The sequence below is a fragment of the Orbicella franksi genome, chromosome 1 (assembly GCF_964199315.1).
Source record: "Orbicella franksi chromosome 1, jaOrbFran1.1, whole genome shotgun sequence".
Taxonomy (NCBI): Eukaryota; Metazoa; Cnidaria; class Anthozoa; order Scleractinia; family Merulinidae; genus Orbicella; species Orbicella franksi.
Genome location: NC_138145.1, coordinates 29078902 through 29095712, shown reverse-complemented (window position 1 = coordinate 29095712; position 16811 = coordinate 29078902). Strand labels below are relative to the sequence as shown.

General features: G+C 38.3%; 1 protein-coding gene across 2 annotated transcripts in view; it reads right to left on the bottom strand.

Annotated features, from left to right (window-relative positions):
* The window catches only part of LOC145501875 (DENN domain-containing protein 3-like), a 47104-nt gene that overhangs the window by 19775 nt on the left and 10518 nt on the right, over positions 1-16811 (bottom strand). For both annotated transcript variants that reach the window (XM_081481265.1, XM_081481273.1), the window contains 18 exons: positions 16489-16588; positions 14860-14971; positions 14694-14745; positions 13996-14141; positions 13569-13630; positions 12375-12474; positions 11689-11789; positions 8598-8642; positions 8436-8515; positions 7059-7089; positions 6600-6633; positions 6012-6077; positions 5311-5417; positions 4671-4804; positions 4191-4237; positions 3057-3143; positions 955-1010; positions 65-167 (listed from right to left, as the gene is read on the bottom strand). In XM_081481265.1, coding sequence (XP_081337391.1) covers positions 65-167; positions 955-1010; positions 3057-3143; positions 4191-4237; positions 4671-4804; positions 5311-5417; positions 6012-6077; positions 6600-6633; positions 7059-7089; positions 8436-8515; positions 8598-8642; positions 11689-11789; positions 12375-12474; positions 13569-13630; positions 13996-14141; positions 14694-14745; positions 14860-14971; positions 16489-16588 — 1463 coding nt within the window. The remainder of the gene's footprint in view (positions 1-64; positions 168-954; positions 1011-3056; positions 3144-4190; positions 4238-4670; positions 4805-5310; positions 5418-6011; positions 6078-6599; positions 6634-7058; positions 7090-8435; positions 8516-8597; positions 8643-11688; positions 11790-12374; positions 12475-13568; positions 13631-13995; positions 14142-14693; positions 14746-14859; positions 14972-16488; positions 16589-16811) is intronic.

The window sequence follows — 16811 nt, the reverse complement described above, 5'->3', positions numbered from 1 at the left end:
GGACCCGAGAGAGCGGCAGAAAACGAGCCTACTCTGAACTGTTCTGTAACTTGAATTGACCTACCTTGGCTTGCATTCTCAGGTGCTCGGCTTTCCTCCAGAAGTGTCTTGTTCGTAGGTCCCCTAATTCATGGTCGTCCAGTTTACACATGATTTCTTGCACGGTCCTATAAATTTTCAGTTCAACAAAACGCATTTCATTGTCCAGAACATGCTAAAATCAACGGCAGGCATAGACACGGATATATCGACTGACAGTTGGCGAAGGATGAAGCCCTAAACCAACCACAGTGTATTTAAGTCGATAGAAAAGGGGAGTGACGGCTCTATATCTATCAAGCAAAATATCAAATAATTCTATTTCATTTTATTTGATACTTTATTTAAAGATTGACTAGCTCCTGGTAGTAGACGACTAATGTTCAGCCAATCAGATTGCCAGTCTACCCGATATTCAGTCAGTTGGTTGTGCTAAGGTTCTAGGAATGCGTGCCCAGCAATTCTAAACATTTTCATTGCTCATACTTGGTTCTTATCGATCTAGAAAGTAGACTCGGGGCTTTGCCCTTCGCAAACTATTAGCCGAAAAACACCGCGGCTCCAGCTTGCAGTTTAACTGTTAGACCTAGCTTATCACTTGTGTAGGTTCTGCTGTTGTGATTCCAAACAATTTGTTACAATGTCGAGGAAAAGGCTGTTGTTATTCATCGTGGTAGAAATGCACCAATCACAGCCGACCTTTGTGATATAAATGATACCGTGCAATCAGTCGACCTTATCGCCTGAAGAAGACTAGCAGTAAGCAGTCGAAACGTCGCGATCTACATCTCAAGTGACTACATCGTGAGACAAACGATAATACACTTTATTATTAATTTGTTACAAGTTCTGTTGGAAATTAATAACAGTTTCATTGGTGTTTACAGGTGCATTTAAGTGCTCATTTCTACTTACGTGGTTGGAAAGAGCTGCATATTTCTCGACGAAACTCCAAAGAAGTCATCTACTGCCTGTACAGTCACAAAACACAACAGATCTTTAGTAATCCATACAATAAATAAGGAGTATTATTAACTAATTATTAACCGAGAGTGAAGTCTCAAACCGAGACCTTGCCGTATTGACTGAGCCATAGCGAGGTCACTACGGCAAAGTCAAGGTTTGAGATTTTCCCATACAGAAAGAACGTTCGAGGTTACTAATAAGTTGTGTATTACATGGCTTTTTGCTTTGTTTTTGCAGGCCGGTAATCGGCACTGGGGCATTACTGGAGATTATTATATGGCTTTGGCTTGTGGCCGATATAACGCGCGCTCTGATTGGCTAAGAGCGAGATCTGAGCGGTCATTATGCAGCCGTAATGCCCACGGGCCGATTACGGATTATGCAAATTAGGAAGAGCCCGGCTCGGAAAATTCAAGCGCATTGAAACGATGAAAGCCGATTAAAAACAGTAAGAGAAGTAAATTTAATTCCGAGTAGCTAAAAGTTTAGGGATTTCCCCTTAATAAAATTTACATAGAAGTCGTTTTTGACTTACCGGTAACCTTGGCGAGCACTAGTGAAAAACAATCAAAGTTTGCCGAGTGTCGAGTAAAGCTAAAATCGCTAAGTGAAAAACACCATCGGCAGATGTGTCACGTATCCTGAGCAGAAAACCACGAAGAAACTTATAAGTTATCATCTTAGTCACAATAATTACCGAAATATTGAACTCCGTTTCAGTTCTCATCAAATAGATTCCCTCGCTTCAACACAAGCAAGTGAAAATCAGCTTCCAGGATCATCAGGTGTAAACAATCGGGCGGTTTCTGTCGGTAGCAGTGTTTCTGATACCTGCAGGAAGTTTTAGACGCTCACAAGGCTTGAAAAGTTCATTCATAAGTCCCAGAATTTAGAAGGCCACGATATGTTGTCGAAAGCGAATGCGAAGATCGAGTTATTCTGAGCAGTGCATTCTGAAGCATTAGTATTTTCTTTCACCGAAAGACCGTTGGTTTGGACCATTTTGAAGCACCTTCTGTCTTTTCTATATGCGTTGACGTTTCGCCACAAAAGTTGGAAAAACTCGTCATCAAGTTGTGGCTCCACGATACTAAAATACCTTTTTGAGGGCTGTGACAATCATTTTCCCGTAAAGAATTACAGTAGTGAAGTTCACTGACTGTGTAGTTTTGCCCTGGGTTTGAGACGATGAATGAATCGGTAAACGCGCGCATCGCCGGATGTACATTGACGACTTCCGCTCGAATAATTTTTTTTTTCTTTAATTCGTGAGCCATATAATAAACAACTTAATAACCTCGACCGTTCGGTCGTTACGGGAAAATCTCAAACCTCGGCCTACCGTATTGACCTCGCTATCGCTCGGTCAATACGGCAAGACCTCAGTTTGAGATTTTCCCGTAACGACCTCACTCTCGGTTATTAAGTAGTTAATAATGCCCTAGAATTAGCCAATCAGAGCACGCATTATATCCGCTACAAACACTAGCCATGTAACAATTCTCGAAAAAGCCTTCCTGCAACCCTTGTTAATCCTGTCAACAACCAGCGACCAAAATCCAGCCGTTTAAAATAAGTTAAGCCTTTGATACTCAGTTTTGGATTTAGTTTATTAGAGGGCTATAACAATAAAATATCCGCCAGGGTACTACCATAATTTTTACCCCGATAACTTGGCAGTTTTCTTTGCTTCAAAGGTCATTTCATTCTGCTAACAACGTCAACCTTCATCAGCATGCTTTTCAACTTACATTTCCTGGACAAACCAGACTTCGAAATAATAAATATGTGACACTGTGCACCTGGTACGTGTATCCATATAGTCTTCAAACAAGCTCTAAGGAGTTCCTAGGGTAGGGGTACAATAAGAGCTTCCAAGAAGAGCTTTCTTGCAAGCTGGATCCCTTAATAATATTATAAAATATTTCCTGTGCTACTGTTTCTACTTAAATCCAATCTAGATAATGAGCCCTGCCCCTTGCCTATGTTACCACGCATTAGAGGATAGTAATATTCAAAAAAGCTTTCCCTTACACCCTTATAACACATACCTCGATGTTCTGTCCCCGCGCAATTCTTAACATCCCACGCAGATATAAGTAGTTGGCAAGAAGACTTGAAGACTGGTTCATACGATCCTATAGCAAAAAAGAAAACGCGCGTGAACTTCACACAACAAAGCCTCCTACGTAACTAGTCAAGCAATCCTCGCAAAACCAACGACGTTCAGGGTAGGACTGCATGACCAGCCATAAGAACATTTGCGTAGGAGGCTATATGCAAAACCATTAGTCCAAAACTTTGTTTGGGGCACATTCCTGAGACGCAATTATTTGGCGTTCTCACAAATTATAAGCTCATTGTACGAGCAACCACTGTAAAACCTGCAGAATATTGCCTGGCTTATGCTCAATTGGCTAAAATCAGACAATATTCCACAAGACTGTGCAGCATAACTGTTAGTATTACATGTATTCAATGATTTGTCATGAAAATGGATCTCCACATGTACAGCTGCACGAAATATGTGCCACACAGAGATGTGCTTAAGTTGAGTAAAGCCAGTTTTGAAAGAACCTTATCAAACTCATTAATATCAATAATTATTTTGATCAAAGAAAAGGTGTCTGGATATATAAACAATAGCCTCAATTTGGCGCGAAAATATTCTCAGATATTTGTCCGCTGACATTACAAGTACATGTACCGAGAATTCGAAGCAAACAGTTTTCAATACGCTCTCGGAAAACTGTGAGCTTTGAGGAACAGATAATGTCCAAGGACTGAAATATCTGAGCATATTTTCGCACTAAATGGACACTATTGTATTTATTATCCTTCAAATATTTTTTGCAACACGCGCAGTTTTGAAAATTCGGGAACATCACTCAGATAGTCCCCAGTGTTAGCTGGGGCATATTCAGTCACGTGACGCATTTAGACCAATCGCGCGAGAGTGAAAATACTTGATGGATTATAATTGATCATAATTACTATACATTTTTACGGTTTTATTTCTCTGTTTTCTCCATAGGTATCTCAAACACTCGAGACAGTGACTTGCCACATTTCCCGAAACACCTTGGACTTCGTAAACAATAGAGTGTCATATTTTCAACTCTCTTCTTAATGTTTGAAATTGTGATAAAACATGGTCTGTTGTGTTTTATATATTACTTACTTACCAATATTTTGGCAGTGAGTGACTTCAAGTACTCGTCGTAGAAACTTCCTATAAGAGAAGAAAATGGTTGGGTCAGAAGGCAAGGTACCGCAAATTGCACGTGAATATCTTTTATTAGTAGTTTCACAGTGATTTCCTTCGTTTCGCCACGCTCCAAATAAAATAAACTAGCCAAACCCTCACATGTAAACATAAGCAAAGCCGTGGCTGACAAGGGCCCTTTAATTATTGTAAGCCTACCTTTCTTGAACCAAATGAATTGTTGAGAAATTGCTGTTTTCTAGGTGCCTCATCTATTGCCCCTGACTTGTCCCCTCATGTACACAGATCTTGATCAGAAAACACAACTTTCTTCCGGCATGACAGTCTATTTTGGCAACCATTGTTAGTTCCAAAAAAAGTGATTTGTTAAAGGGGTGTTACCCTCGCATAGCATTTACCTCCCTCTACATGTATGTAATCTCGTGTGACCATTCCTTACTTGTGTAAATTCCTTCAAGGGTAAATGGCGGCAACACAAAGGTGCTTAGATTTTCCTCTGGGTTGTCAAAATATTCTTCGGATATAACGGGGACAGGAACTGTGGAGGAACTTCTTTTTCTCAGAGGTCCAGCCCTGTGAGATTGCACAAGATGACAACATAATAAATTAGTCGAGCAAAATCACTTTGCAAAATTTCATGACTTTCCCTGATAAAAATAAAATTTGCCTGATCAAATAAATACGAAATGTCGGATAAAGTAGCGGCCTCCAGCCTCCACTTACAGCCGTCCTTTTAATTTCCACCCATTAATTTTGGACCAATCAGTTTTCAACAGTTCTCGCCTTCTGGAAAAACATTGCTGAGATCACAAGAGACTTGAAATGATTGTTCCAGCCTTCAGTGGTTTTAAATCAGCACTGTTATAATTTCAATTTCCCTGACTTTTCTTCAAAATTGCATTTTTTCCTGACTTAAAATATAATTCCCTGACTTTCCCTGGAAAGAAATAAGAATTTGTTGTTGTTGTTGTTGTTGTCACCCACTAATCAGATAGAGTGGCCTAGCCCCTTGAAAAGCAAAAGGATGCAACTTGGAGTGGCTCTTAATGTCCCTCAACAAAGGAAGCACCGTGACTTACTTGGGAGCTACTCTTGTTTTCTGGGCCATGAGAGTAAAGTAGTCGGTCTTTTCTGGATCGTGCATAAGGTCGTAGAGAAACATGCTAAATGCGTGACTCTTGCATACCTTAAAACATTGAAGAATTAAATAATGAGTATCAAGTTCAAAGAAAAGTGTGTCATTCCAGACAATCGATCTATATGTAGCCTGTGGACTGTACACGGAAACTGAATCACAGAATCACATTCTGAATGTAAACGTTTGTCTCGACTTCTAATTTTTTTACTCTCTTCGAAATCTGATTGTACGAGAGCGCAACTTCAAAAGACTCAAGCACAATTGTAAAAAAATGTCCCCTTGTTGGATGAATGACAATCGTAATTGAAGTCATGGCTACAGTGCCTATTATGGAACTTACATGCGAAAGAAGCTTAAGGAGGCTAGGCAGCATTTGTTGCTTCAAATTTCGCACCAAAGACCTCCGTGAATTACATTAAATTCAATTGCTGTCAGTAGAAGTTACCAAGGAAACATTCTTAGGTGCTTGTCACAGGTAGAAATTTGTTTCTTGTAAGTTTTGCATTGACTATCGTCCTGTCAATAAATGACAACAGCTTAAGATGCCCACCATGCTTCAGGTACAGACCTCTCAGAAGTTGACAGTTTGCATCCTTTAATACAACTGCAGCAGACATGGTCAAGCTATGAGAGCTCGCTTACCTCACGATAAAACTCTTGGTCATCTGAAGGCTTTGACCCGACGTATGTATCCATGTCAAAGAAAAGCTGTCATGGAAAGAACAAAGAAATATCCTATAAGTAGAGAAACATCCACACCTTTACAATAGCCCTTTTCATGGTTAGTTTTTAGAACTCATTTGCATTACATTGTAATCGAACATGTATGCCAGGCAATTTCGGGCCGAAAATACAAAAGAGCCCAAAATTGCCTCACATACATGCACGTGCTACATTATGATGTAATGCAAATGAGAAATGTTAACCATGAAAACGGTTTTTTGTATGATATTGTACGCCAATATGTAAATGAACGACAGTTTGTGCATAACAAGCGTGTACAAAACATTAAGAAAACTTCTCAGGAAGTGCAGTGAATCTCGAATTGCTGAAACACCTTGCAATAGGAGAGCAAAATCTGGTTTGAAAATCAAGAGGTTCAGAAAATCGAGGGTCAATTTCTCCTAACTTTTCTTACCACGAAAGCAAACGTTACTTCAAATATAAAGGTAAGTTCAAAAATCGGGATTCCAGTGTATAACAACAACACCAACAAAAAGTACATCTTACATCTTCTTGCTGGACAATGAAATTTTTCATGTCACTAAAAGTAGAGAGAACGGTAAAAAAGATGAGTCAATATAATGTTACAATTCTGTCAAATGTTGAGAAGAACTAAGAGAAACTAAAAGACGACAGTTACATCTAGGAGAAATTGAAACGGACCATGGAAGTGTAGTTAATTTTAGTCATAGTATGCTATTTGTCAATGTAGGTGCCTCAATCAGCAATGCAGTCAATAATCTAATGATTTTAAATGCATGAGGCAGAGACATTTGAAGAAAATAAACTACTATTGCCGCTTCATTTCAACATAAAATCAAAACATAGCGATTTTCATTGCATATTTGTATAATAACTGAGTGTATTTTAATGATTGCATGCACGATATAGAATACACCATTTTTAACAATATTCTTTTAGCATAATGGTAAGTATGAAAAAAACAGTGAAGTTACATGTACCTACCTGAACATTCGTAACATCATCTCTAACGTGGCTATTGTGAAGGTAAAAGGCAAAAACAAAAATAGAGATAATACAAATTAAGACATGGCATGCTTTGTAAGAGTTTGTGACGATTTATATTCATGACAACTGTAGTCAGGCAAGACCTTCTATATCACTTGATAACTTTGAGCGACCAGAAGTCGCTGATATTCCGTTCATGCCTCGTATGTCCCCACCACAAAATCATAACCAATGAGGCCATCTCGGAGAGAAAAATTCTTCTTCTTTTTTTTCTCCAATATTTTTTGAATACTTAAGTTAATGTACATGTTTTGTGTCACGTATGATTCTCTAAACTGACCAGTTTCTTTAATGAGTTTGTAAGGCAATTACATGCATATTAGTTAATTATATGTAATTGTACAGTATTACACAGCCAAAACAAGCACACAGTTCCGTTCATGTCAAAAATTAATAAAACTCTCCTCATCAAATAGTACACTTTCTAGTACAGTTTCTGTTTATGTGGAGGTGCAGTGGTCTCATGGTTACTGGGCTCGTGTCCGGATCGAGCGGTCTGGGTTCAAGCTCTGGCCGGGAACATTGTGTCGTGTTCTTGGGCAAGACACCTTACTCTCACAGTACCTCTCTCCACCCAGGTGTATAAATGGGTACCGGCGAATTTAATGCTGGGGGTAACCCTGCGATGGACTAGCATCCCATCCAGGGGGGAGTAGAAATATTCCTAGTCACTTCATGCTACAGACACCGGAGATAAGCGCCGGTCTGATGGGCCACTAGGCAAGTATGCAGATCTGTACTTAACCTACCCTACCTATTTAAAAAGAGCCAATTCACAAAAAAAAAGTTAACACATTTCTTTTTTCTGTAATCATTCTTAATCCTAGTATTATATTTCAGGGCCGGGTTGTTAAAACCCAGCATTAGGAAGAATTTTGATTTCAGTTTTGTGACTTTCCCCTGAGGTTTTCTGTTTATAGTCATGGTCCTTCAGTTTTGAGTTTGCACACTCTCAAAATACACAAGACATGAGCATGCGCAGTGAAAAACATTTTTATACCAACAATACAAATGAACACTTCCATTAAGTTTTAATCTTGGATTAACGTTAACCAGCTTTCGGAAAAAAACCCGCCCAGTTGGCTACATACTTACGTTTATAGATAGAACTATTTTTTACCATCAAGTTTATTCTTACCTTTTTGTTCTAAGTTATTGTAAGCGCGTTGTGAATTGTAAATGCGCAAATAAGAACCCTTTCATAACTTTTTTATTGTCATAAATAAAATTGTAAGCCTAAGCGTACTTGAAGAGTAAGGATTGAGGAATGAAGTAAAAACAAGTTTCAAATACTAGTCACAAAACTTAACTTACATGCCAAAACAAGCTGTTGAAAATCTCTAACAAACTGTTCTCTTTCCTCTTGCCATTCTTGTAAGGTGTAGAATGTTTGTCTGTAAATGAAAATGATCCTTAGTGATCACAAAGCTACACGGAAGCAAGTGTCAAATTATGAAATTTGAAAGTAAACTATACCTTTGGAGGAGGGACCGGTCGAAGTGGATTGTTGCGTTTTTCATTCTGAACAAGAAACAAGTTTTATATAAGATAAACTGCATTGTAAACCCTCCATTAAGACAGCCCTGTTTATACCACCGTATATGTAATAAGAGCACTTTCTGTAGTAGCAGTCTTCCAGGCGTTCAGTTAGTTGGGGCGCAGTGCAAAAAAACAGCGAACGAAAAATAGAGGAGAGGCGCCCTATTTTTTAGTATGAAGTTTTTTGCGCTGTGCCACAACTAACTGAACGCCTCGAGGAGGCTATTTCTAAGATGCTAAGAGGCTAAGTGAACGATTAAGACCACTCGGACAACAAAAACAACTACAATCTTTACAAAGGAACGTCATGGATGAAGTGACCTTGTCGACGTCTTATGCGCCACTTACTGTTCAGGGCTCAAAATAACGGCCGGTCAATGAACAATGTCCGGCCAGAATGGTGACTTGACCAGCCAAGAACTTCACTCGCCGGTCATGTTGACCAGTCACATCATGTTGAGACATTCATTCTTGAATAAACAATCAAATCCTCAATTGTAAATCTTAGATTTTTTATCTCTTTCATTTTGGCCTCTCACACGAAAACATACACCAACTGGTATCTGTTCGAACGGTTAAAAATCGATCGCTTGCTGTTTGTCATGCGCTCAAGATCGATAGGAATGCCATTCGAACGGCTGGAGTTATCCGATCAGAAAAATATTCAGTCGTTCAAACAACTGCTGCTATCCGTTCAAAAAAAATTTCATCTTTTAGGACGGCAGAACTTTTTAATTCAGCATTCAAAACTATTCAGCCTTTCGAACAGCAGAGGTTTTCCGTACGGCAAAAAATCCGATCAGATTCAGCTTTTCCTGACGCTTTAGATTTGCCCAAGTGTCACACTTTTGTCACAGGGCACCTCTCTTTGTTGGCGTATATTTCAAAGGTATTGCTCTACAGATGTTAAGATATTTGTCATTTCTTTCACTTTCACTGCACAAAAATCGACGAACAAGACGCCAAAACAAAACTTTTCGCTCAATTGTCAAGTTGTTTCCAGCTTAGACACCATGGGACTCCGGGACATCAAAACACGCATTTTGCAGTCTGCTTCGTTTCCATCAAGCTGTAAATGTAACATTGAGCACGAACCCAGTATCTAATTTAGAACCAACCGATAAGTTACTGTTACGAAACGGATAAAATTATGTACCAACAAAAAAGCCGAAGGCCTTTATATCAGTATCTGTATCTGTAAAGTTATTTTGTTCGCGAATGAAATTTGAGACACTCTCAACTCGTTGCTTGGTAAAATCTACCGAATGATGGTTATTAGTTTTTCCTGAACAAAAACTCTCTCTAATATGACTACAACAAGGTTTAGATTTTTTATAGCTTACACTTTAGAACTTATTAATTTTAGTCACATCGTTAAGAAACTTCCCAACACTTGTTGTGTAACTGTAGCCGTATTCGTAGTAACGCGATGATTTGTTGAGCGTTTGCAGGGAAGAGAATCGAGGAAACAGAAACTTCTTCTTCGGCTCTATTTGTCATTGTTATTTATTTCATATACGTTTTCACGGACATAAAAACTTTGCAGAGCATCAAAACAACAGCTCATGGAATTCAACATACCGATAAAAAATTCGAAGTTTCATCAAATATGCATCCCGTTCAATACTTTTTCTTTGGCAGGTGGCAAGAATTCCGCTGACAGCGTGCCACTTCATTGAGCTGCTAAGCCCTGCCAAGGCCATCTTTGGTTAAGTTTTAAGCTTTTCTTTGTAGTAGGCCAATTTTTAAACGCTCTAGCAACGACTGAAACAAACAAATTATATCTGTGGGTTTAATTAGGCCAACATTACTTAATTTTTTCTAAAAAAATATCTTGACCGGTCAGAAACGAGATGTGACCGAGCTAAAATTACTTTGGCCGGTAAACATGACCGGCCACGGTCCGAAAATTATTTTGAGCCCTGCCGTTGTTAAAGGAATATTAGAGAGTTTAGAAAAACCATGATGGCAACGGCAATGGGAAGGTCGCTAAACAAAAGGTTTAATGAGCAGAACAATGGCTGTGCAGGTGCGTTATAATTCTTGGTACATTTCTTAGCCGTTCTCTACAAAACAACAACGTGAAATGACCAAATCTGCCTGTCCAGAGAATGTGAACCACGACGGCTAATTTTTTAATTTTTATTTCAAATGTTTCACCCTGTGTAAGAATCAATTTCGTGATGGTTTTGACACTAAGAAACAAAGGAGAATGACTTCAGGGTATCACAAGATTCGTAGGTAAAATATGAAATCATTTTTTAATCAATGTTGTCCTCGCCATCGAGTCCTGGTTTCTTCAATTCCCTATTTTATGGTTCCGAGCATACGTAAGCTGTTACATAACCATGGAGTGCCATTTCACTTTCTTACCAAGCACGAGTATTTCAGCAATCACAACGTAACCACAACGGTGATGCCAAAGACAACGTCGTTTAAAAAAATTACTTTATATTTTACCTATGAATCTCGCAATACTCTAAAGGCATTTACTTCATTTTTCACTTTCAAAACTGTCACAAAACTAAATCTGGAACACAGCGATAAATTTGAAATAGAAATTGAAATTATCTATCATACTTGGTTCACGTTCTCCAGACAACGCAGAATTTGGTTATTTCACGTTGTCATTTTGCAGAGGACAGTTAAGAAATGTACCAAGAATTATAACGCACGTGCACAGCCATTGTTCTGCTCATTAAATCTTTCGTTTAGCGATGTTCCAGTTCCCGTTGCCGTCGTGGTTTTCTTAAACTCCATAATCAATTGAAAACTTCTCTCATTTGTACAAGCGCAATGACTGATGCCCAAATTCTGTAACATAAGATGTCAACAGCTCAAAGGAGTTATTCTGACTACACGTTCGAGTTATTCAAGCAGCTAACACGCAGAAGTTTTAAAACCGAACTCAGACTCAGTTTCCTGAACGTCCCATTTACCACAGTAAGGCATGCTATAAACCAAAATAAACTAATTTGCATAATCGCGTTATGATAACATGAAACCCGAGTTCACGGAAATCCCTTACCTGAACTTATACAGGTCTGTAGCATAAGTTGGCAGTCGTGGAATTCTTGAATTTGCAGTAACTGATCCATCGTCAATATCTGCGATAACTATGCTAGACAACTGGAGTGTGAAGCAAAATAAACTTTCTGTAAAGCACTGCTACAACACCGTTCATAAAATGATAACTGCCCATCAAGATGAGGAACAGCGAAGCTGAAAATTACCACCAACAAATACGAACAAAACACCAGAGAAAGAGCCGCAATCAAATAGATTAGAGAACTAGAAAGCTTAAACTTTGTACAGTGTATTTTTGTATTTAAGAGTAGGACCAAAAAGGAATGCCCAGTAGAACTAAATTTTATTGTATCAAAATTTTAAGTTTACTTCTAGCTGCTTTGTGCTAAGATCAGGGTGCGTCAAAGTCACACAAAGCCCTGACGTTCAACAATACATTCCTTTGTATGCTTTGATCTCTGCTAACATACACATCGACATAACCCATAAGAAGACGCTTAGTCAAGGTCCAAATACAAACTCTACAGTTGAGACCTCTGATAAATGTACGGACACTGGTACTCGGCCGAAACGTGTTTGGTCCCAGCGGTGTCTATGTACAGGAGGTTTGACTGTACACTGTTTATTGCATCGACGCACCGGACATGGAAATGTGACAAACCCAAGAGATAAAAAGCAATGTCCTACCTCGTCCATTTCCATAACAACTCGTTGTATTTGACTCTTGTGTCTTGAGTGACATCCCATGATAAATGCACCAGGCGCTTCAACCAGATCCAGAAGTGCACTGCAAGGTAAACAACAACGGTCAAAAACCTGTTAAACTATTACAATACCCACTGGCAGCTTTTCATTGACAAAAAAATGTGAAAAATAACATTTGATCACTGAAATAGAGCCACACAAAGTTTTACCAGCTTCAGCACTTAGAACTATGGATTACAGGAATTCTGATTAGCTGGTTGTCAGTATAGTTCAACCTATCAAACGGCTACCCTCGGGGAAATGGATAGTGGCCGCTTAAAGGGGGCTGGCCGCTTAATCAGGTAAAAACAATAGAAAAGCACTCATCAGGACTTTGATAACTAGCTGCCTAGTAGAGGTGGCCGTTTAATAAGTGGCCACTTAATAGTACTTTCGGCTATATTTTTATTCTCTTAGTTGTCTTAGCTGTAGAATAGAGTAAATAGTTTTTAACTATAAACAAAGAAGCAATGCATATATTACAGGTAATGCTTCCCTTAGTCTCAGCATTGCTCGTGCAGGTTATACAGTGCTAAACGCAGATTTTAGATGAGAATTGTAAGAAAGCTACTTGAGTTTCACGTACGAAAGATCATCAGACTATGTCAGTGCGAGGTTGGATGCAAGATTTTGAATTACAATTTTAGGTAAGTTGGAGGAATCCCACTTCTGATTGACCGCATAGCACTTCTTTTTGTGCTGGTATTTCTCTTTAATTCAGATCTCTTGTTGGGAAGAGTACTGAAGACTTGTGTGCAGTTCAGATACAGAGTTTCTCCAGCAAACTCAACTTGCAGAGGCAGGGATTGTCTTCTAACTGATTAGCTCCCTTAACAATGATCAATACTTTTAATCGTGTAATCGTATGCCTAATGGTCTTTTAAATATTTTTTTAAGTTAATTCAATGCATTTCAGGATGATTTTTGCATAAAGTTGTAAAACAGATCAGTAGCACTATCGCAGCCAGAACTTAAGAAGTCCTAAATCAAAAGATCCATAACTTACAACAACAGAGACCTTAAAATAAAATGATCTTATATTGGTGTTCTGTAAGTAATCTCCGTCTTTGGAGATACATGTAAATAAGTCACGGACCACAAAAGGAACAAAATTCACCATTTCTCAACTTGTCTTACCTTGGAAGTATTGGTACATATGTCCAACTCCATGAAAATGGTTGAATGAAGGTGAACAAACTCTACCAATGAAGAGAAAAAGTTCTGTACAGGTAAGATGGGAATAATTGTTGAATCGCGGAGACTGTTCTTCTTAAGAGAAAAGCTTGTCTCATGCTCATAATTACTCACCGTGCATTTTAGATACGACATTCTACAAAATTCTTATCATTCTACTTCTTAACTAGTGATGATGTCTCACAGGCAAATCTCCAAACTTGTGTATACAAGCACTTGTCAAATTCAATGTTCATGTAGGGGCTTCAGTCATGTGTTTTTTGTTTGGTATGTATACATCCGTACAATCAGTGTAAAGTAGGTAGGTTCCCTGCAGAATCAGCTACAAGGTTTAAAGGAGTCAGAGTTAAAATTAAGAAATAACACAAACCTCAATGATAGGAGTGAGGAGGGAATATGATGACGAGAGGAAGACAATCCGTTGTTGAGTCAGAATACAGCTTATTAGAAGAAGAATATCATCCAAAGAGAAGTAAAGAAATGGGTAATGAAGCTCCATATTAATAACTCTGGTTTCTGTGAAGGAAAAGTAATATTAAGTCAAAGAGAAACTAGTGGAAAATTGAATTACTTCCTAGCTTTAACGGATTTGCCAGTGTTGGGTATAAAATAAAATAACTTTATTTAAGTGTCAAATGTAAAAATGTAATACAATAATATAAACTATGTATCTGGAAAAGCCATCATTTTAACTTAAGTTGACTTTAAAAATTTATAGCATCAATTGAAAAGCCCTCTTTAGTGAGTGTCAATAAAGTTTGTATTGTATTGTACTGTTGTGCTAACTCAGTGGGGACATATAATTAAGAATCTCAGCTGGTGGGAGGCTGACCAGTTGAGTGTTTATATAACACGGTCAAGGAACTCAGGACTAGTGCAAGAATAAATCCAGATACTGGCAGGGTCGAGGCAGCACCCTAAACCACTCGGCCACGCCACCTCAGCCATGTACTATTCAGTATCCCATGAATTTGTTGCCGATTAAAATTTGTATTCTTCCATGAATCTGAGGTGATTTTTCAACAGTGAAGTGCAAATTACTGTAAGATATAATGTCTCTCTAATTACCTGGACATCCGGCAGGACGTACAAGATGTTTTATGCCATACAGCTCAAATTCCTACAGGTTAAAAAGCAAAACTAGATATACACTCTGGACCTTACTATCATGATCGTACCACAAGAAATATTTGACAAAAAAAACGATTGAAGACCTGCCAGAACAAGATCTTACAATTCCAAGAGAGCCAGGCGGAGGGACTGGTACCATGGCCAGTTGAGATACAAACTGCATCAAGGCCATTCTGAATTTGTGTGAGTCACTTGTCATAACTTCTGGCAACAGGCTACAAAGAAGAAACATTGAAACAATGTTTGGTGTACAATGTAGATACACATGTGATTGATGTGAACAATGACGAACAATTCACAATGGTCGCATTTAGTTAATACTTAATAAAAAAACAAGACGGGCGCTTTCCTTTCAACAAAACTTAGGAGCCTAATGGTGCAGAAATTTCCTGGGAAAGTTTCCAGCAATTCAGTCTGAAAATTCTTGAATTTCCAAACTGCAAATTTCAGGACATTCCGGGACAAAAGTAAATGGAACGGAATTCTCGATAAGAAATTTTCGAAAAATTTGGTTACACCTCACGATGTTGTCCTCTTTTACAGAAGTTACTGAAAAAAGTATTCTTATTGACTACTTGAAATTGTCGAAAGTTCAAACTGGACTTTTTGGTCGAATGGAAGACACCTGACATAAACAAGCAATGAATAAACATGCAATATGTGCAAATAACCACAGCTTTTGGAAATTAATAAGCTCCTAGCTTGGAATGGTGGAGGGAGGGTGGAGGGGTGGAAAAGAAAGAAGGGGACACCCGGAATTTGTCTCAGAAATAAAAAAAAATAACACAAACTAACAACAAAACCTCCACAAGGTGCTTCAAGTTCAGTTGTACCCAGTCCGTTAGAGCTACATTGTGCCACTGACATTCATAATTGAAATTCTTTTGAACTAGTGTGGAAAAGTTAGATTACCTTAAGTACTATAATGTGCAGTGTTTTTTTTTTTTTTTTTTTTTTTTTTTTTTTTTCAATTAACTGTTAAATCTTAAAATGGAACACAAATTAAGTAAATCTAGGGCATGATTTCCGAAGCAAAATTCGTGGGGTCTCGAAAAACTTCAAGGTGATGATTGACTACAAGACTACCAGTATTATTTACTACAAAATATTTAATACTACTATGTATGAAGAGGGGGGTGAATAGGTTTGCAGATCGACAGATTTGGCTTAAAAAAGTGCACTTCAGTGGACGCACTTCAGTGATAAATTGAATGGATCGACGGACTTTGAAAATACGGCAGATCATGGATCAGCTGTGAATTTTGGCCTGGACTCTGGACTCTACCTGTTTTGAAGTTCAGATTGTGGTGGATCCTCATGCAGTTAGGAGGTTCGGATCATAGATCGTTTGGTCAGGTAGCAGTTGGTATGTTAGTGTTTTATTTACTTAATTTCTTTTTTAGGATGTGACTCAATTATTCAAATTTGGGTTTGGCACTGGTATTAGAATTGGGTAATTCTTATCTGCCTGTATTCACAAACTTGACAATGTTATCCACACTGAACAGTTGCCCCATAAACTTTAATTTTACACAAAACCTAAGTGGCAAATCTGTTAAGGTTAGGAGTTAAGTTAATGTCCGATGAATTCCAAAACCTGTATGACTGGATTGAGCGATGGTGTCTCAAAAACTTCCGAAAAAGTCCTGCAGCAATTGAAAAAGAAGAGAAAAAATGACACAGATCGGCGGATTTATATACCCCTATTCACCCTCCTCTATAAAGATCTCACCTTGACAGACAATCTTTCATTAAGTTGAAATAAGGCCACTTGGAAATTAAACAACAACATACTGGTGCATAACATACTTCATGGGATGAATCTTGTGCAACTAAAGAAAAATAAACAATTGTTTGGAATTAATTTTTGTAAATCAAGGTCATAGGCTTCATTAAGCAAGAAGTTTAACAAAACAAATTAATGAGAGTTAGGGATGAGTCAAAGAATCAAATAAAAACTCAATGGGCTCAAATGAGCTCAGAGTATACAAAACCAGTGTCTTTAAAACAAGCAAAAGCTCTTGAAGATTCTAATAACAATTTAAGCAGGATCAA